The 22,844-nt window shown below is 35.9% G+C and overlaps 2 protein-coding genes across 2 annotated transcripts; one reads left to right on the forward strand and one right to left on the reverse strand.

The window, feature by feature from the left end:
- Window positions 1-668: 668 nt before the first annotated feature.
- On the reverse strand, window positions 669-13,295 carry LOC105443711 (alpha-N-acetylneuraminide alpha-2,8-sialyltransferase-like). Its single transcript, XM_030998628.1, has 4 exons — window positions 13,277-13,295; window positions 2,614-2,710; window positions 1,475-2,056; window positions 669-930 (listed from the first exon to the last, which is right to left on the reverse strand). The coding sequence occupies exons 1-4, from the start codon at window positions 13,293-13,295 to the stop codon at window positions 669-671; spliced, it is 960 nt and encodes a 319-aa protein (XP_030854488.1).
- A 30-nt stretch (window positions 13,296-13,325) lies between these two features.
- LOC100892567 (RNA-directed DNA polymerase from mobile element jockey) lies at window positions 13,326-17,005 on the forward strand. Its single transcript, XM_030998631.1, has 2 exons — window positions 13,326-14,073; window positions 14,943-17,005. The coding sequence occupies exons 1-2, from the start codon at window positions 13,326-13,328 to the stop codon at window positions 17,003-17,005; spliced, it is 2,811 nt and encodes a 936-aa protein (XP_030854491.1).
- Window positions 17,006-22,844: the final 5,839 nt, after the last annotated feature.

The following is a 22,844-nucleotide window of genomic DNA, read 5'->3' on the forward strand; positions in this document are numbered from 1 at the left end:
TTATATGAGTATAATTCATTTGTTTATTCATTCATGTTGAATCAATTAAACTGCTCTTTAAAAATATAAAGGAAAATATTCATTCAAAAGATCAGCATGTCAATTAGAGAAATGTGTATGTATGTATGTTATTTGTTATTGTTCGATGTTTCAGGTTTGGGCTTTGGCGTCTACCAAGAGAAGCTTTGCCCCTTTAAAATCTGATAAAAGTATTTGTCATTTTACAAAGATCCCTTTGGAAATGTTAGGGTGATCACACTTCAAATGGAGTCGCGTCGATATAAAATTAAACCACTCTATGCCTATTGATAATATGCTGTACAATTCCTTTAACTGTTTATATATACTTGAATAACAAAAATAAATAAGAATTAAAAAACTAAAAAGAAAAAACACTTTTCTTATATAAAAACAAAACAAAAACAACAACATCGGCACCACACGTGGTGTGTCCGGACAGGTTGGTTGATTCGTATTACGTGCATTATTTGGTTGCCATAATGGCTATTTATTTTTTAAATCAAACACTACTGCATCCTTTCACGAAACCGTCAAAACTACAAGTTCATCGGCATCACATTGAAACGCATATTAATTACAATACATGCGTTACAATGGGATGTAGGCGATCTAGTACTTAAGACGGTTCCATGAAACGCTACCTATGTCTACGATGGGGTGCAATTGTTCATCATTCTGATTGCCCCTTGACGATCCAACTCAAGCAAAAATCTGTACTCCTCTGGCATCTCGTGACAATTTGACGTGTAGTTGATTTTGGCCTTTGGTTCGTAGTAGTGGTGAAGTATCTTTCGATTGAAGGGATCCTCATGGAATGGGTAGAATCCATAAAGGGTAATCTCTTCACATAGTTGAGTGGCAGCCGTATATACACCTAACCCAGTGGATGGACTATTGAAATGCCATAATCTGGCGGATACAGAAAATAAGAAAGAGAAATCAAACTCAACACACATACGCGTACATATTTTAAAAAAATATATGTTATATATGTATGAATATGATTCATTATACTTATATATAACTATGTAAAAATATATTTCATTGTACTCAATGCTAGATCCTAATCATTGGTCTAAAGCCGTCTTGTGTGAGTCATTTATTGAGATAATCACACGTTTTATTCTTCATAAAAAGCGTAGTATGTTTATCAAAATAGCCAGAACGAAAATTAGTTACCTTAATTTGCATCAATTTGCATACAATACCTTCTGCATCAGGTAGTGTTAGGGTTATATTACCTTTCCATAATTTCAATTAAAATAAAAACTGTTTTATTTTCAGACATTATTTTATAAAGCGATGATTTTAAAATGTAATTCATCATCTCAATTGTCGCTATCATCCTGGTCATACATTCACACTTTGTTGTCCACTGTTCTCTGTATTGTGAACAAGGGAATGGCAAATGGTGCTAGTATATTTCAAGAATGGCTCATGTCAACTCATTTACCTTTTCGACACCGTAATGAGATCCTTCGGGTTGTAGGAAACTCTAAAGTTGAGATTGAATTGTCTTCTCAAAAAGGGCAACATATCGACCAGCTGAGGAAAGTAACCCCTGGCAGGCATTATCACGTTGTCACTTTTCAACAACCTCAACCTGTCGATTAAACTGTTACATCTGGGCTTAAGCTTGGCCAGGTATTTGGAAGTCGTCCTGTCCTTTGTCTCGTTTTTGGCGACTTTCTCGAAACAGGAGACCAACTCCTTGATTTGTAATGCGTTAATGGTCATGATAGAAACCCTTGAACCAACGGCAGATGAATATTCATGACCAAATAATGCCAGGTTCATTCTGATGATGACGTCTGCTTCGTCTATGACCTCACCGCAATGGCTATTGAGAAGTATACCTGAGTTGCCTACAAGAGCGCAAGACTTCACCCGCTGTCCAAACCAATGAGTTCGATTTAATGCATTCGATTTCACGATGTCTTTATAAGATTTTTTCACTATCATGTCTCCAGGATCTACGTCTGCAGCAAATATCTGAACAGTTTGCCACGGCTTCATCACCTCGGTAACCTTGTCCCTGTCAAACATAAACATCAAACAAAACAAAACAAATCAAAAATTGCTCACGAGGTTATAAAGTGTATCTTCAATATTTTAAGAACTATACGTTTAGTTGACGGTGGATTTGTCTATGAATATATAACTATAAGAATACATTTATGATGACATTTTGTACGTGATTGTTCAGTTTTTTTTGTTAAGTAACATTTTAAGCCTTCATTAAATTCTGCGATGTTACAAGTCTTACATTAAAAAAGAGTCTGGTATGAAGTGAGAGTAACAAATTTGTAATTATTTCTCATATAAAATAGATACTGAAACGAATTAATAATAATAATAATAATAACAACAACATTTATAATGCGCACATATCCACCCCAAGATATGCTCAAGGCGCCTAACAAGGTAAGTACATTGAACGAAAATAATTTAACATAATTAAATATAATTCAACAACGTTAATTACATCAGATTGTGAAATACACTACGTCTAATAACTAAAGAATTCAGACATTCAGACAAACGGTGCTTCTGAATGGCTGTCTATCTCGGAACGTCAAGTTCTATACTCACTGTATATCAATAACAAAGGTTCTGTTAAACCAACGGCGTCCATTGTAGCGTATTTCTTTATCAGCAAATGCCGTAGGTGTCATCTGCATGTCTAGACCTAAATACAAAAACACAAAAAGGGGGAATAAAGATAGCCATACAATTTTAAAAGTTGGGTGTAAGGAAATGTATGACGGGGAGGATGGGAGATCCGACGTTTGAACCAGCGTCAGTTGCTTCGGGACTTATTTCGTGAAAGGTATAGGCCAGTATTTTAAAGTCGCGACTAAGTCCTGTTTAATCTAAAAAAGTTGTCTAAAGTCCTGTCTCAGTTCTATAGTCAAGATGTCGTGACTAACTTTTTCGTATTCTGAAGTCGTGATTAAGTCAAGTTAAACGCGAAGTCCTCTATAAGTCCTGTTTAACTTTCGAAGACTTCGAGGGGTTATTTAAATCCTTTTAAAGAGCGATTCTGCTGTTGTTTCTCAACGTATACGTTACACTTTACTTGCTGACCCCGAACTTGCGGGTACTAAAGGGCTACCCTGATTTTTTCTTCTCGATAATATTAACTTTTCTTATCTAATTGGAAATTCCACAATCTATACTTAACTATCCATTCTGTCCGGCTTGGGAGTAGCCTATTTTACAAGGTCTCAACGAATACCGGCCATAGGGTTTAGGGTGAGGGCTCGGTTTAAAGGTGGGTTTTAATAAGGTAAGTTTTAAGTAAAGTGTAAAAGTGTAGGTGCATGGTTGAAGTAAAGAATTCGGTTAGAGCAGGAAATAGAGCAAAGTTTACTGAAACATAATATCTCGCACATTCGCCTGTATCCACGATGGCGCTATCAATCTCTCCAGACTCCACGTCCTATAAGAAGCTGACGCTGAAGTAAATTGACCTAACCGACAAGTCTTGGAGAATCTAAAACAGAGTATTAAATATCAAGAGGTATATTACTATCAAGATAGTTTATTAGATGCTTTTAATATTTTAGAGGTCTGAATCCTTTGATTTCAAACGTATGAATACATATTACATGGTACTTGGTACTTGGTAGGATTCCTCCAAAAGACGCCGTAAAGGTGTTTAAACTCGAGACGTGTCGTCATGTGCGGTCACCAAATTAAGGCGCTGGTTTTAAGCGCAGATTTCAAGGTATTTAAGGAAGGTTCAATTCAATTAAATTTATTTATTTTTCCTCTTTCAATCGTACATATTTACAATGATGGTACATTTTAACATATTCACATATTTATATACATATAGATCAATTTGCACAATACAACACATTACAAAAATAAACATGAAATTGAAAGGGAAGGAGGGCCGACTAAAAAGCAGAGCTTGTAGGATGTATGCCCCCCTGTAAAAGTAATTATCATGAATTATTATTTTATGAGAAAAAAACAATAATAACAATAACTGATTCAGTAATACCAAAAAAAAAATCACTTTTAAACGCAAAACATTGATAAATACATACATGTTTATAAAAAGAAACAATCAAAGTTGCATAAAGTCACACTACAAATTATATTTGATTGGGGAATGCAGTAGCCTAGTAACTATTCAGAAGAAAGCTTTTAAGTCTCCTTTTGAAAATTTGAATCGAATAACACTGTATAATATCATTTGAAAGAGAATTCCACAGTTTTGGACCTGTAAAAACAAATGTCTTTTGTGCAAAAGATGTTCTGTTTAATGGTAGATGACAAGAGCTCGCCTGGCGAGTGAGGTAACTATGAATCGAATCATTTCTTACGAACATATCCTTAAAAGGCAAAGGTAATTGTTTAGTGTTGAGCTTGTACATTAACTGTGCAAGCTGAAAAATATACAAGTCTTTAATTTTCAAAATGTTATTATTCAGAAAAAGATTATTCGTGTGTGCCCGGAAATCTGCATTATTAATAATACGAATCGCTCTTTTTTGTAATATAAAGAGTCTATTAATTTGGGAAGTTGCTGCACTGCCCCAGGCAATAAGTCCGTAATTCAAGTAAGGAAGAATAGGTTTAGAATACAAGGATAACATAATATAATGGGGTAGGAAGTGTCTTAATTTGCTAAGGATACCAGTGTTGCGAGCAATGATTTTGCAGATATTGTCAGTGTGCGCTTTCCAAGATAGTTTTTCATCAATAACTAGCCCCAAAAATTTAGTTGATCGGGCCCTTTGAATGACAGTACCATCAAAAATTATACAATTAGGCAAAGTTGCAACCTTATTACTAAATAGCATGTAACTAGTTTTGTCTAAGTTAAGTGACAGTTCGTTTGCTTTTATCCAATTTGCCACACTTTTAAGTTCGTTATTTAATACTTGCGTCAATTGCTCTGGATCGCGATGTGACAAAAAATATTTGAGTCGTCAGCAAAAAGTATAAATTGAAGCAGACAAGATGACCTCTCAATGTCATTTATATAAATAATAAACAAAAGTGGGCCAAGAATACTTCCTTGCGGAACTCCGCAAAGGATAGGTTTACTCTCAGAGAAATTACCATTCAGCGAAACCAACTGGGAGCGCCCTTTAAGATAATTCTTGAACCGCGTCAACGGTTTTCCCCTAATTCCATAGTGAGAAAGTTTGTAAAGAAGGACATAATGATCAACAGTATCAAATGCTTTAGAAAAATCTATGAACAAACCAACCGTATTAGAAGACTGATCGATAGCTTTGGCAACTGTTTGAACTAAAGAAAGTATGGCATGGGTAGTGCTACTCTTTTCTCGGAAGCCAAATTGAGTATCAGAGAGGACGTTGTGCTTTTTAAAGAAACTCATGGTCCGTATGTGGACCAACTTTTCAAGGATTTTAGACAAGGTTGTAAGCAATGAGATTGGTCTACAATTACTTGTTAATGTACTGTCACCTTTTTGAAAATTGGGATTATTTTCGAAATTTTCATTGATTCTGGAATATGTCCAGATCATAATGACAAATTAAATATATAAACGAGAGGATCAACAATATAATTCATAGTTTTTTGTAAAAGGTTGTTATCAATTTCATCAAATCCTGCACTCTTATTTATTTTTAGGCCAGATATAATCTTAATTATCTCTTGTGGGTACGTAGGAGAGAAAAATATAGAACTTTCATTTCTCTCCCCCAAATAGTGGTGAAATGAACGGTACGTGGATGGTATGTGCCTAGCAAGATTAAAACCAACTTGAGAAAAATAATTGTTGAAAATATCTGCCAACTGAACTTCATCCTCAACTATAGCATCATTATGTCTAAGCTTAGTAATATTAGAATGCTTTGATCCATTGTTGATGGTAGAATTGATGATCTTCCATGTTCTTTTAAGATCATTTTTGCAACGATTGAATTGATCATGATAATAGCAGTACGTATATCACTCCTGTAAGTCACTCCTGTAAGTTTATTCTTATAATAAGTATACTGGATCCGTGTTTGATCAGTTAATTTAGATACATATTTAGAGTTATTTGCCTGAAATCGTTATGAATAATACATGAAAATCGGGAAATGATCAGAAATATCTGACAGGACTATGCCAGCTTTAAATTCAGAGCGTACACTTGAAAAAAAAGTTGTCAATAAGAGTTGCCGAAGTATTGGTTATTCTAGTCGGTCTAGAAATAAGTGGCAAGAAAGAGGCAGAGAGGAATGTCTCTAAAAAAAATTATGTGCATGAATATTAGCATCACTCGTTAAGAGATAATAGTTGAAATCTTCTATTATGATACACTTTTTGTTTTGAACGGAGTGATAGTGTAATAAATTATTCAAAGTGTCCAGAAAATCAGCATGATTGCTCTGAGGTGGCTTATAAACAACTCCCAAGATAGTTTTTCCTCTATTGAGATCAGTAATTTCAATAAACAAAGTTTCTGCAATTTCATTCATCACTTTCATGTCTTCGATTATAACATATTCAACTTGACTTGGCACAAAGAATGCAACCCCACCACCTATTTTGTTTGTACGATTATTTGTAAGTATATCATATCCAGGCAGAGAAAACAGTGTATTATTTTGATCTGAAAGCCACGTCTCAATTACGCCTAATACTGTATTTTTGGGAACTCCTGTGTTATCTAAAAACAAACGAAACTGTTCATAATTCTTGTTGAGACTTCTAATATTAAGATGTAATATAGACAAGCGAGAATCCGGTGTACTTTTAAAAATATTTTTGGCCGAGGACTCAGTATAACAGTTTGAGGAAATGAGACCCGAAGCATTATCATTTGGATCCAATCCACATTTCAATTCATCATTATTAGCACATAATATATCCTGTGTGACATTATCAGAATCACTGGAATTGTTCGTCATCGTGTCAAAGTCAATCATTATTTACAGATAAAATTATGAATGTACAACAAGGCAGAAGCATACTAGGCCCTACTTAATTTTGTTGAGATCCTCAGGTTGGGCTACAATTAAGGGAGAAAGACTGTTCCAGTCCTTAACTGTCCTTGGGAATACCCTGTCTAATGATACAATATTCACAATCGTGCTGCCACAGATTATTTATTTATTTGAACATATTTCATCAGGATAACAAGATCAGAAAGGGCTGGTTTACATCCTGGTCCTGAATTATAAAAGCTTACACTAAAACATCAAAAACAAAATAATCATACATATATAATGGGAATTGTTAAAATACTCATGAAGTCATGATACAAATATGTAGTGACCATAATCTTGAGTAAAAACCAAGTAAAAAATGAATTATATTTAATTAAATATATAAAAACACAATAATGGAATCAAATAATCAACTAATCTATTTAAAATCAAAAACTCTATCACGATACAAAATGAACTTTATCATGAAGTACCAAATTAAAAAGCAAATCAAAAACAAAAACAACGATGATATTATTCATAATTTGCTGAAATAGGTTTTCTTATACATGTTTTTAAAACAGTCGATGGATTGTTCATTTTGTAGGTTAGAGGGTAACTTATTCCATACTTTGCCGCCTTCGTAACGTAGACTATTCTTGAAAATGTCAATATTAGGCTTGGGAAGGACAACACTCACTGAGTTAGCAAATCTCGTATTCATTGTATGCCGTTCAAAGCCATGTCCATAGCATTGCACAAACGTAATGGAGCGTAGCCATGGAAACACTTATACATTATACAAGCAAGAAAATAGTTACGTCTTTCTTCTAAAACCTGCCATTTCAATCTTTAAACAATATCAAGACCACTTTCATTAAAATCAAAATCCGTTCAACTATCCTTGCTGCTCTTTTTTGTAATCTAAAAATAATGTTCTTGTTATATGCAGAACAATCCCCCATATCGAGCATGCATGATCTGATATAGGTTGGATTATACATTTATACATTTTATTCAATACATTTGTATCGGTGAAATTACTGACCTTTTTTCAAAGAAATTATTGTACACGCTAACGATTTACTGAGCTTCTTTACATGAATATTCCAGGTTAGGTTTTCGTCCCAATTCAATTCCTAAGTACCTAATGTTTTTTTCTTGTTTGATTTTATTTCCATCCAAAGAAATGTTTAAGTCCTGAATAGTTTGTGAGTTGCGTTTCAATAACATACTGTATGTTTTTTAGTATTAACTTTTAGTTTATTTCTTTTAATTTCCTCTAGACCAGCCTGCAGCCTATCCCTAATAACTTCGATATTCTTATCAGAAATCTATATAACAATGTCATCAGCATATATATTGCATGAACATGATCTTAGACATTCACTTATATCATTAATAAAAATAAAAAAAGTAATGGACCCAGTGCACTGCCCTGGGGTATTCCAATAGACAGACTATTAAAATTAGACAATTTCTCATGACAATAAACAGTTTGTTTTCTACCAGACAGGTAGTTTTAAACCATATCAACTCATTATTCTGAACACCATATCTTTTCAATTTTTGCAGTAATAACTTATTATCGATAAAGTCAAAACATTTCGATATATCGAGGAAACAAGTACCAACCATTTCACGTTCATTAAAAGAATCATACCAATCATCTAATATATAATGTAAACATGTTGTTGTCGAGTGGTTCGGTAAGAAAGCATATTGATCAATATTTATAAAGTTGTGTTTTAGAAGATATAAAAGTAATTGACTCTGAATTTCTTTTTCCAGTAATTTTGCTAAGTGACATACCACCGAGATGGGCTTGTAATTAGTCATATCACCCGAATCCCCTTTACCCTTGTAAATGGGAGTGGTTCGAGCAATCTTCCAGTCTTCCGGTATAAATCCGCTTAACAGACTGTCATTAAACAATACACTCAGAGAGGTACTTATATAAGGCGATGCTATTCTTAGAAGTTTGGTATCACAATTTAAAATATCAAGACTTGAGTCACTCGACAGCTGGGAAAGGATCTTTTTAACCTTTTTAACTGTAACTGATTGGAATCCGAGTGTGTATGTGCTATCAGGATGAGTCCATATAAAATCATCATTTTTAAATGAATCAGAAATTTGCTTTTCTATACTTACAAAATATTCATTAAAATCATCACCATTCAAATTATTAGGAATATCTGCATTGGTAGATTTCTGTCCTATAAGCTTATTTATTTATTTCCATAATTTCTTACTATCACCTTTATACTTCTCTGTAACAGTACTAAAATACTTACGTTTTTTATTTTTAATAACTTTAGTAACATTGTTCCGCGTCCGACGATACTCTGACAAAATATGAGGTAGTTTGAGATTGTCATATTTCTTTTTAAAATGATCTCTCTTATACATAAGTTTTACAACATCAGAAGGAATCCATGGATTGTGACGATCCTTGACTCTACATTATTTCATTAGAGCATGACTATTGCAAACTTTATCGAAAGAGATTTTCCATTTAGTCCACATTTCAGTTACAGATAAATTGCTGGTAAGTATATCATTAAGGTTTAAACAATTTTCAGGTCTTGAATGAAGGTTTTCTCATCAAAGTTCTGGTAGGCTCGAAAACGAACTACTTTATGTTTAACTTTTACTTTTTTTGTAAATTGATACATGTATAAATCAAATAGTGATCACTTAGGGCTAACATCACTAATTAAGTGCTTGTCCGGTATAGAACTAAGTTCTGTGATCTAAGCATTTCGATGAGGTACTTGTTACTCTTGTAGGTTTTAAAATCATTTGTCGTAAAGAAAACAAGTTTTCCAGTAGGTTAATGGGATTATCGCACAAGTATTCATCGATTTTATAGTCATAGTTAAGATCCCCTAATACAACAATATCATATATTATCCATACAAGCTTTTTCAAAGATATCAAGCACGCTGTTAAAATAATTCATGTCTGAATTAGGTGGTCGATACACACAACCAATCGTAATTGTTGTTCAGATTTTAGCAATAAATCTATCCATTGTGCTTCTAGTAAATCATTGTTCAAATCACATCTTTTAGTAAAAAAAAAAATATATCGCGGATAAATTGACATACACCGCCACCTCTTTTACCATTATCTCTTCTTATCAGAACATAGCCATCAACTCTCACTTCAGTATTACTGAACTTTTCATGTAACCTGAGCAGCAGGCTTTTCAAAAAATATTGTTAAAATCCTCTTGTACCAAATTTTGGCTGATGCAATGAATGTGGGTCAAAGGCCACTTTGTGTGTGTTATATCTTTCCAACAGCAATTGCTCACTCATTTACATTGAACGTTAGATAGAAGTAAAGAAAAGGGTTTAATATCAACTCAGACTCAAGGAAAGCTTTGACAAGCAAAATGTATATTTTCTTCATTATGATTACTACAAGCTTGAATGAATTCGCACCCCTTGTTTAAGGTAACCTTCTAATTGAGTGAAACAAAATGGATAAACTTTATTTGGAATGTTATCTCTTTTCATGAAAGTCTACCTTCAATTTATTTGAAAGTTATAATCACATACAATTATGTGTTCTTTCTAGCACTTAGGTTTAAGTAACCTATAATTTTTCATTCGCTATTCAAGATAAACACCCTATGCTTCTTACGCATATGAACTTATGGCACAAAAGACAAGTGACCTGATAGAAATTAGATATCATGAGATGAGAAGTTAGTAGGCTGTTCAAAGTAATAAAAGGTTATCCTTTTGATTGAAACAATGCTCTGTGAAAGCCTACATACATTGCATCATTTTAAACAATAAAGCACTGAAGCACGAGGCATAATATAACTTTTTTTAAAGGATTTAAGACCAAAGTAGCATAATTATGTATATGGCCTGACCCACATTCGTTCCACCAGCCCAAACTTGGAATAGGGCGATCTTGACAACACTTTTTAAAGACCCTGTTGCTTGGTTAAAATAAGTCATGACTTTTTAATTACGAGCCACCAAATTTGGGTACACTTTTTGTATACGCACTGTAAACTGAGGGGAAGATGATTCAAAAGACATTTGCCTGAAGTATGCAGAACATGAATCAGATTCATGTAATACTTTATTATCATGGGTTACAAACACAACACAATTGGTGAAAATGTAAAATTTAGATGTTTAAAAAACAAGTATATTAAATAGAAACTTATGAGATACAGATTCCAAAGACTTTTAAGAATCACTCATCAACAAAATACTTGGTATATTATTAAGTTCGGTGTCTATTAGTGTATCGTAAAGGAAACGAATGTTTTCCCCGATAAAACGGCATTATAAAAATCTTTTTTAAAATAATTTTCATGTATATTACTATAGGGCAAAACATTCTTTAATAGGTTTTTGTACATTAAAAAGGAAGAAAGGACGCCAATTTTTAATTTAGAATACCGATAGGTTTTGATTTCCCTGCATATACTATCGACAGCGAAATGGTAAAAATAAGCACTGATTGACGCCAATGGCAATCCGTTTATGCTGCGACCATTACTGTATGGTACACGTTTTTTCCGGTATGAACTGAACAGAGTGTCAATGGCGACGATCTGTGGACCGGCAACAATCTCACCAAATCGTCTGGCCCCACCCTACCCCAAAAGATAAGTAGTAATCCAGGAAAATATCCTACCTTTTCGATGCTCGTGAACGAATATGGCTGGCATGTAGTTCCAAACAATGACGAAAACCATCCATATTATCAAAACTCTAGTAGATAGGAACACACATTTTGGAAAAGACATCTTTTAAGATTACTATCGTCAAATTGTTGCCACGAAAAAATTGTTCGTATCTGCCTGACATGAAAGTGGATATTTCAGATTTCTGTACACATCGACATGGACTATCAATATTTGCATTTTAATATTTTGCTGGAAGGGCGAAAATGCGCAAACATGGCCAGTCTCAAGCAAACTTTGAATAAGTCCAAAGTCCATGTGTAAGACCAGTGCCCATATTTAATTAAATAAAAGACATTTTTCTTAAGTCTAAGAAAAGTGTCTTAAAATTCGTTTAGTTTGAGAAAGTCTACCTAACAGCATTCTAAACATTTAAAGTGCGTTGAATTAGTTTAAACTGGCGCTTCTCAACCTTTTTATACTCGAGGCCCACGTTGATTGATTTCCTGTGCCGTTTCCTTCAACAGCACTTTGTGGGTATCTTGTGGGTTTCATTCTTAGGACGTGACCAAAATATTGGAGTCTATTTTTCCCCGAGGTACACAAAATCTTCCACCTGTTTTAGTCTGTCGTTGGCTATGTCAATGTTGAGGTTGCACTGCCTTTTGCTAATAACTTGCACTTCTGTCTTTGCTATTTTCACCTTGGGACCAAGACCACAGCTTGCCTTGTACACTTTATCCACAAGTGTCTGCAGCATATATTAAAGAGCTTTTGAGAGCGAAGAACGGGTAGTCCCGCAACTCAGCACTCGTTTTTTTAAATTAATTTTGTTTAAATTGGCGTATACTAGTTAATTTGACGATCCTATTTAGCGTATACAGAACCAAGAAAAGTTATCATCTTCCGTTTATATTTGTTGTTGGGGTGGGGCTCTTTGATTCCGTACGATCTCTGGCGAAGGAAGCAATTTTGGGCTATTCGATTGCAAAAGAAAATATTTTAACAGTTTAAGTTTCATAAAAATGCACTTAATCAGATGTAGCCTACAAATTGGGGGGGTTAAAGAAAGTCAACAGAGGTGTGTGGACGTTCTCGCGAGAGGGCTCTGATATTTGTACAAAATTTTCACTTTTTGGGTCCGATTTTTCCAAAATCTTCTTGATTAGTAGTAAGATTTTGTGTTTTGATAGATCTTTGAGGGTGGAGAGAATCTTTATTTTGGTCTGGTAACTTGAATTTGGGGAAATTACTTTCATTAAAACGTGTGCTGGAGGTAATGCCTGTAGTGTAGCTTGTACGGTACTGCTACAGTACACAACAGCATGGACAGTGACGTCATTCAAAATGGCAGCCAGCCTACTTCAACCGGCAGCAACGTGGTACACTCTGCAAATTCTACGGAGCAAACCTTTTTCCAGACCACCAGTGAAAGGAAGAAAAGAGGGAGGCCAAAAAAGAAGGATAAACAAGGAGAAAAAATTGCACCTCAGCAAGAATTGGCTACAGGTGATAGAGGCACTGGGCCTGGGGTGACTGGCAGTTCAATGGAAATTGAGGTATGGCGTTGTAAAGTTTGTAACTTAGATTTTTGCAGTGATGACGACAAGCTTATGAAGTGTGAAAGATGTGATGGTCCCACATGCATTAAATGTTTAGATATGGATACTGAAATGTACGAGGTACTTACAAGCAGAGTAGATGTCCATTGGTATTGTACAGCATGTGACAGACAAGCCATGTCTGCTATCAAAACAGATTGGGAGATAGAGGAGAAATGTGCAGCATATCTGGCTACGCTTAACAAAAAGTTTGATGACATGCAGAGCAATTTAGACCAGAAAGCAGACAAAACATCAATGGAAAAATTATCTGCTGATGTGATGGCTACACAGAAGGTAGTTGAAGGTGTAAATGCAGACATAGTCAAACTATCTGATAGGATCGAGTTGATGCATAAAGAACCTGAAGAGATTGAAAAAAGAAAGAAAAATATCCTAATCAAGGGATTACCTGAATGCAGGAAATCTATCGCAGACGATGCACGGCACCAAGATAAGGATATAGAGCTAGATGATACAGTGGACATGTCAAATGAAGAAATTTGTGACCAGCTCTTCAACAGTATGGATATCAATGTAACTCCAAAGTCTGTTCATAGATTAGGTAAAAAGAAGCTAGATGGAAAGCCACGCCCAATTAAGGTTGTACTTGAGAATGAAGAGGATAAGAAGCTTCTGTTGAGAGGTGGTCCTAAAGTAAGAAGAGTTAATCCTGAAGGGGTTAGCTTTAACCCTTCCAAGGTCTTCATAAGTCCAGATATGACTATTCTACAGCGAGAAGAGGACTTCAAGTTGCGTGAGGAGCTACGTAGGAAAAGGATAAGTGACCCAAACTGGATAATAAGGGGAAAAAAGCTCTTCTTAAAGACTCAGGTACCACCTCGAGATCTTCCACCAGACAGAGTAGGAAGTTCAGGGGAAAGGAGTTAGTTAGTAAGAAGAAGGAATCTGCACCGCACCCAAGCACCGACAACACTTTTATTTTCGAAGGAGAACATGGAAGTACATGTACTACTCCCCAGGATGGATCGAACCGCACTTACTGCACAAGCACAAGCACATCACAAATTCGTAAAGGAAAAGAATTCAATCCACTCAAGGTTGTACACATGAACGCTTTTAGCATCAAGAACAAATATGTTGAACTTCAAGATTTCTTATATGAAAATGACATTGACATCTGCGCCATAACAGAAACATGGTTAGATAATTCAGTGAGCAGTAATGAATTCACACCTGAGGACTATGTATGTTTTCGCCAAGACCGCAGCCTTGATTTTTACAATGAAGGTACCTACACAGAGGTTGGAAGAGGAGGGGCACTACTTCTTGTGAGAAGGAACTTAAATCCCACACCATATTCGAGAGGAGATACTGATGCGGAAGTGGTTTGGTGCACAGCGCATCCAAACCCAAAGACAGAATTATTGATTGGAGTAGTTTACAGGCCTGAGCGTGGTGGTGAACCGTACTTGGAGAAAGTCTGTAATTCAATTTCAAGAATCGACACAGACAATGTGATATTACTCGGAGACTTTAACTTTAGAGACATCGATTGGGATAAAGGAGAAGCGCATACTGCCCTTTCTCGGAAATTCCTTTCATGTATTGAGGAGAACATGCTGTTCCAGTTAGTGAAGGATCCAACTAGAGGTCAAAATATCCTCGACCTAGCTTTTACCGGAAACCTAGATATCGTTCACTCTGTTACTGTTGGAGACAAATTGGGATCTAGTGATCACAGTAGTGTGCTATTGGAACTAAGGATACCTGTACCTCGTATTGCATTGACAGAACGCAAGATTTATTTGTACTCCAAGGGAGACTACTCGGCATTATCCAACGAAGTTAAATCTGTTGACTGGGTGAAGGAATTTGCATCTAGGAGTATGAACGAAAGATGGGAGTTACTCAAATCCAAGTATAGTGAATGGATTGACAAATACATTCCGATTAAAACTGTGAAGTCGGGTCAACGCCACAAACCTCCTTGGATTAACTTCAGATCAGTCAGAAGAGCAAAGAAATCAAGGAGGGGAGCAGCTGTTCAAGCAAGGAAGACTGGACTTAACGCCCATAAGGAGCAGTATCTTCAAAAGAAACTTCATACTGAGGAAGTAATACGCCAAGCCAAAGTAGACTATGAATCGTCTCTTATCAACCAGATTAAAACTGAACCAAAGAAGTTTTATAACTATGCGAGGCACTTCTCTAGATCTTCTGCTACAATTGAGGTTCTTGAACACGATGGAGCAAAGATAACAGATGACCAGAACAAAGCAGAGATTCTGAACGAGTTTTTTGCAAGTGTACTGAAACCTGAACCTCTTGAACTCAATCTCAATCTACCTCTTCCCGAGATATCACACGACAACATTGTATATGACATTGAGATTTCCCCTTCCAGAGTTAGAGAAAAGCTTTCCAAGCTTCACATCAACAAGGCCTGTGGTCCTGATGGGATACATGTAAACGTGCTAAGGAATGTTCCTGATTTGGATGTACCTCTTGGTATTTTATTTGATCAATCTATCCAAACCGGACAGATACCCCAAGAATGGAAGGACGCAAATATCACTCCACTCTTCAAGAAGGGATCCAGGTTGTCTCCAAACAACTATAGACCAGTCTCCCTTACCAGTCAAGTGGTAAAGCTTCTTGAGAGAATTATCTACGACAAACTGATGGAACATGCAGTAGACAATGATATGATTTCATGTCACCAGCACGGCTTCCAGAAGAAGTGTTCATGTGTGACACAACTCTTAGAATGTCTTTATGACTGGACGAAAGCATACGATGAAGCTAAAGGAATGGATGTCATATACCTTGATTTTCGAAAGGCATTCGATACCGTCCCCCATCGCCGACTGTTATACAAGCTCAAGCACAATGGTATCCGTGGACATATTCTCAATTGGATTGAGGGGTTCCTAACTGGACGCAGACAAAGAGTAGTGCTAAGGAACGGCACCTCAAGATGGAGGTCGGTGACAAGCGGCGTGCCACAAGGGTCTATTCTCGGGCCGCTCCTCTTTCTAATCTTCGTAAATGACATTCCCGACATGGTTCTCACTACTGCTAAGATGTTTGCTGATGATACCAAGATTTACCGCCAAATAACATCGAAAGATGATTGTGACATACTACAGAGAGACTTAAATGCACTCGCTGCATGGTCTAAACTATGGCTACTTGAATTCAATGCTGAAAAATGTGTTGTCCTGCGCATCCGAGCAGCTATTAACTACAATTATTCTATCAATGGTGTTCATCTGCAGGAAGTGACAAACCAAAAGGACTTGGGAGTTATAATTAGCAATACCCTCACCCCTAACGAACATGTTGATGAACTAGTTAAAAAGGCTCGCTGTAAGATTGCAATGTTCCGACGCTGTTTCACTGCACTGGATGAAAGGAAAATCACCATTTTGTACCAATCCATAATTCGTCCAGCGCTGGAATATGCATCATCTGCTTGGAGCCCACTTACAAAGAAGAATATTGAGAAGTTAGAGAAGGTGCAGACCAAATGCCTACGTCTTGGTAACAAGGAAATTCCTATTGAGACATTGAAGGAGAGAAGAGCAAGAACAGACCTTATCAATTTGTACAAATACCTTAATGGCTATTACACAACTCCAGCACAAAGATTCTTCTCCCACCCAAATAAGGAATTAAGAGGGCATTCTAGAAAAGTGTTCCAAAGACGTTCCAGAACTCAACTGACTGGCCACTTTTACACTAACAGAGTGGTCCAACCTTGGAACAACCTACCAGAAAAAGTAGTGTCTGCACCTACAGTGGCGACTTTTAAAAGTCAACTGAGAGCCCTTCCCTTAGGAAAAGAGGGCTAATCTACCAAGTATACCAAGTATACCAAGTAAGTGTAAAAATTCACCAGAGGCCTTCAGAGGGCGTCCTTGTAAGTATTTGTGTAGACCTGTCGATGTATGTGTGATGCAAGTTGGACCACTGCCCATGTTGCTTTGTTAAGCAGGGCTCCCACTTAGCCGAGTTGGAGCCTCGAGTTGTGGCGAGCTGGCGCGATCTTATGGCAAGCAGTTTTATCATTAAAACATATTTCTTGATATCACGAATTCAATTCTTGATATCACGAATTCAATTCTTGATATCACGAAATCGAATTCTTGATATCCAGAATTACCATTGCTTTACAACGTAAAATTATTTCTTGATATCAAGAATTGATTTCTTGATATCAATTAGGTATAAAACGGCTTGCCATAAGATCGAGCCAGCTCGCCACAACTCGAGGTTCCAACTCGGCTAAGTGGGAGCCCTGCTTTAGACAAGCATTAATCTTCATTGGCCACACTCGACCTAGGTGTAGTAAGTGGGTACTAGTGGGTACAAGTTGGTTTGTTGCCATAGGGTAGGATTTATTCATTATATTTATATTTTTTAATCATGCACTGAGCGCTATGGTTGCCGGCGCTAAAGCCGGGGTAATAATATTAGAAGTCCAAGCGCATTATCGAGACGATAATAATGTGATATGTATACAAGAACGGCATATTATTGGAAAACCTGTGGTCACGCGTGTGTGCAGTATTAACAAAGCAGATAAATATTTTCATGTTGTCAATTGTCATAGGAAATGTTAACTTTAGGAAGGAGTATTGGTTTATCATTCTCTCCTTTCATTTTACACTAATCAGCCAGCAGAATCAAGTTAGATGAATAGAATATCAAAGGAAGAGTGAGATGAAGAGAGAGGGGGGGGGGGGTAGAGTCCTAGAGATAATAACTGATTGCAATATACAAGTAAGAGAGAGAGAGGGAGTGAGGGAGGGAGGGAAGGAGAGGGGAAAGAGAGGGGGGCAAGCTTGAATGACGAATAATAAGAAAGAGTTAGAGATTTTAAACAATAGATCGGAAAATTTCCCGAGTTCAAAAAATATTTCTGTTTATCATGAGCAAACGCAATTAAGAAGCGTGTATCTGACACCCCATACCATGTATTGATTCGTGCGGAAACATAAAATTACATAGAAGAGGACAAATCAATATAACCTTCAAACATCGAGTATGATAATAGCGTATTGTGATATTGGTATAGGGATGGAATGGGGGTGCAATAGCGTGAATCCGTTCCGAAGAGTGGGGAGGGGGGGGGGGGATTCTTACAATCTGGGGAGGCGAGGTTTCACTTTCTAAATCAGAAATAATACATACACGATTTTATTGGAAAAGATGGGGCAACTTTTGGGAGGAAAATCGGAGTCATTTTCATATTTTCGGACATTGATATAATTTTTAAAGAGAAATTTTCATTACTATATGAGTAAAATTAATGAATTTTTTTCTCATTTGAAAAAAAAACACACACAATAATTTCCTTGACATTAAGGCGATGTATACCCCTTTCCCCTCAGGGATTTATGCCCTTGGATAGAAGCATTTTCAATCAGCCGTTTTCGTTCCTCGGAGTATTTCCTCTTTACACCTTTCTCTCTATACAGATACAGGGTGTCCCCGAAAAGAGGAAGCTGAAGTTTATGGGTAATTATTCAATAATCTTAAGCTATTTGGGGGTTAATGTGCACATCCATTAAAATTTAATCTTTCTTCCTTTCATAATTATGAAATCACAAACATAATAAATAAATCATGCTTGACTGATTTCAGACAGCCTGAAGTAGCAGTGTCATAAACCCATCTTCCAAAATAAGTGGATGGCTGCAACGTTTGATTTATCATGGACTTGAAAAGACAGAGTGAATTTTTCAAAATTATCAATAATGCACATCATTGATAAGCTCATATTTTTTTCGTCCATATGTAACCATAATCAGGACAAAAATGTCACGAATTCGCTGAGCGGGCAGACTGGTTCCCATTAATTTTGATCAGGTGCATGCACATATCTTTGAGGAAGCAGTTGGTAAAATATCACTGTGTCTTTCTAAAGACAAATTGTCCTTGCTTTGTCATGCATTTTCCTCCCATCTTGATTATCGTATCATGATGGAAGATAAAAATATGAGCTTTCAAATGATGTATACCCTAACAAGATCAATAATTCCAAATCATATATTTTTTTTAAAACCACAATGACCCAGGTTTTGCAGACATCCACATCCTTCGACAAATGTGTTTGTTGATAGTGCCATCAGTCTCTAATGGATCATGTGTGATTTGTTAATCATAATTTTGGTGTCATATCACTGAGTAATTGACAAGTGAAGTTTTTTTACGGGCACACCTTGTATATAAGCGCTATCGTAAAATTTATATCACATCACACTGTTACGACTATTGTGTGAGCCTTTTTGTACAAGTGTCATTCGCTTCGTTGTGTGTAATGACTTCATAAATACGTACAGTTTTGTGGTTTTAAAATTATTAAAAAAATTATTTAAAAAAAAAAAAAAAAAAAAAAAAAAAAAAAAAAAAAAATCGTTTTTTTTTTTAATATTTAGTAGGGTCTATATCTCTTCTTCTTTTTAAATTCGATAATAATTCTAAGTCAAGATTTGAATTTCAATATTTCACTTTGATTTTGAATCTCTTTAGCGTAAAGCTACATTTTATTTAACGCTTCTTGCTATTCATTTATGATGTGAATGAGTTTTCATAACTTCCTCCCTCCCTCCACTTAGGCACCTACCCCCACCTAGGCACCTACACCCCCCCCCCCCCGGCACCGCTTCCGCTTTCTCTCTCTCTCTGTCTCTCTCTCTTGATCTCTCTTTGTCTCTCTCTCTGTCTCTCTCTCTTGATCTCTCTTTGTCTCTCTCTCTGTCTCTCTCTCTCTCTCTCTTGATCTCTCTTTGTCTCTCTCTTGATCTCTCTTTGTCTCTCTCTCTCTCTCTTGATCTCTCTTTGTCTCTCTCTCTCTTTATATATATATTTCTCTCCCTCTTTTTTCTCTCTCCGTCTCTACCTCTTTTTCAACATCTGTCTTTCTTTCTGTCCATCTCCCTCTCTCTCTGACATCAATAATGAAACCTTACTCCAGCAAATTATAATGTCCAAAAATTGCATTATCATCTTTATTTACTCAATTGAAAGTCTAAAAACAACAGTTCAGACAATCATGGAGAATCTCTAACCATAATTAATCTTGATTCACAAGTGCTTGTTAATTGCCACAAATCACTTAAGATACTAAGAATTCATTTTAAATATACAGTGATAGGAAAATAGACAATATATTGATGTAATCACGGAAATAATAATGAATACGATGACATGAACGATAGTAAAAGGGAGAAGAAATATACTCCCAATCCATAAAATAATCACTAATAATCACATGTATACATCATTTTTAAAAGAATATGCCATTTTTTCTACAGACCGTGGTCATTACAGCAGTTTGTGATCACGGTGATGGTAGCGATGTTCTACATGCATATTACATTACGACTTTAAACAAAAATGAATGACGATGTCAAAGGCAGCTAACTTCAAAATGAAAACTTCTCAGTTTATTACAGATTTCTCCCTTTGCATGTAAGGGAAAACGGTTATTTTTGTAAATCCTCACACGATAAAAAAGTTAAATAGCCTAGCATGTGGAAAATAGAAGAACAAAATCAGAGCCACGCTATTTTATTGATGTTGATATGATTATTTTCTAGTTTGTTCGTTCTTTCTTGCTTTCTCTTTAGAAATTGAGAGACCGAAGCAGCCCCCCCCCCAACAAAAATGTTGATAGTATACATGTATTTTGGAAAGTTTTACATCATTTTTAACAGTTTTCAACCTGCTAAACGTGTGATTGGATAGCTATCAGATTAGCAAACATTAATGTAAAAGACGATGTTTTTAAACAATAAAAATGTGAATGAAAATAGGATACCACATTCTCCACGATGATCTACAGCACTAGAAGCAGTGATTGGTTCCTCCCTTCTAAAAGCGATGATGGGAATATTAAAGGAGAAGAGAGAGAGGGAGAGAGAGAGACAGAGACAGAGAGAGAGAGAGGGAGAGAGAGAGAGAGGGAAGAGAGAGAGAGAGAGGGGGAGTGGGGGATACAGTGAGAGGGGAAAGGGAACTTACAACGATGATAGGATCGAGACCCTCCAAAAGCTTCCCATAATATTAATTTACGTTTCAACCACCATGCATAGAGATCAGAATAAAATTATTAGTTCTAATATAGGATCTCTTTGCTACTATGTAAAAGCGCCACACAAAATAATCATTTAAAAAAAAGAGAACCTAACGCACAATATACCACCCGAGGTAACTCCACTTTGTATTTCAAATAGGGTCACGGTTGAATTAATACTCGCATGACCAACCTTCGCGGAATTAAACAGGTAGACATTACTCAAAGCAAATTAACGGAGAGTGAAATGATCCTATTTTCGTAATTGAGATAATGGGAGGTTTGGCGCATTCATAAACCAAAATAGATTTACAATGTTCTGGGAAGAGTACATAGGCTCATCATGATGCATTTTCTGTCATGTGCTAAGTGCAAATTGTATGTTGCTTTTTTTAAAAACTACATTTTAGCCTGGGGTAGACATTATTCAAATCAAATTAACGGAGAGTGAAATGATCCTATTTTCGTAATTGAGATAATGGGAGGTTTGGCGCATTCATAAACCAAAATAAATTTACAATGTACTGGAAAGAGTACATAGGCTAATCGTGATGCATTTTCTGTCATGTGCTAAGAGCAAATTGTATGTTGCTTTTTTTAAAAAAACTACATTTTAGCCTGGGGTAGACATTACTCAAAGCAAATTAACGGAGAGTGAAATGATCCTATTTTCGTAATTGAGATATTGGGAGGTTTGGAGCATTCATAAACCAATATAAATTTACAATGTACTGCGAAGAGTACATAGGCTCATCGTGATGCATTTTCTGTCATGTGCTAAGTGCAAATTGTATGTTGCTTTTTTTTTAAAACTACATTTTAGCCTGGGGCAGATCCAGCATTTTCTATATTATTTCCATGGGCATTTATCTTTTCTTTCAAGTTTTTGGCAGATGAGGTAGGAGTATTGCCTCACATCACTTTTTAGTATCTTGTTTAAAACCAAATCCAGCAATTAATTTAATTTTTAATAAATTGTTATAATTTTCATTTTAGTGGATTTCGCGCCTTTTGGATTCAAACTCCTGTCGACCGTGTCTTTTTTGTCCTCAATGCGATTTCAACGATTCAAATTCACATTAATACTGCCAGGAATGCTGCTTTAGGAGAACAATTTTTGACCAATGTGTATTGTTGAATAAAAATGAAGAAAAAAAAATTCCTCGAAAAAGAACGCTTTCGGGTGTTTTATATTTGGAGAGATTAATCCAAAAATAGATATTTAAATATGTAAATATGTGGAATTAATTAAGATTTTTAAAGGGTTGACTACACCATATGGTTAAACATGGCTAAAGGGAACGTGGTTTAAACGAACGAATCCCTAATCGACATAATGGATATAATTCCTTATAAAATTAAACAATTTTAAATTGGGCGCCTTTTGTAATGCAACGAAAAATGCAAACAAATATTTGTCAAACGCAACATAGTGCAGTCGATTTTTATGTTCGAGATGTGCATATTCATCTCAATGAATCAACGATGGTCAAAATGGATTTAGCGCCTTTTGGAATTTAGCTCTTGGATATAAATGATGCTAAAAACGCCGTTGCTGTAGCCAATTTCCAGACAGTAGCGCTTTCACAATGTTACTAAATGACTAGAGG

The sequence above is a fragment of the Strongylocentrotus purpuratus genome, unplaced genomic scaffold (genome assembly GCF_000002235.5).
Source record: "Strongylocentrotus purpuratus isolate Spur 01 unplaced genomic scaffold, Spur_5.0 spur5_scaffold_5, whole genome shotgun sequence".
NCBI classification, from domain to species: Eukaryota; Metazoa; Echinodermata; class Echinoidea; order Camarodonta; family Strongylocentrotidae; genus Strongylocentrotus; species Strongylocentrotus purpuratus.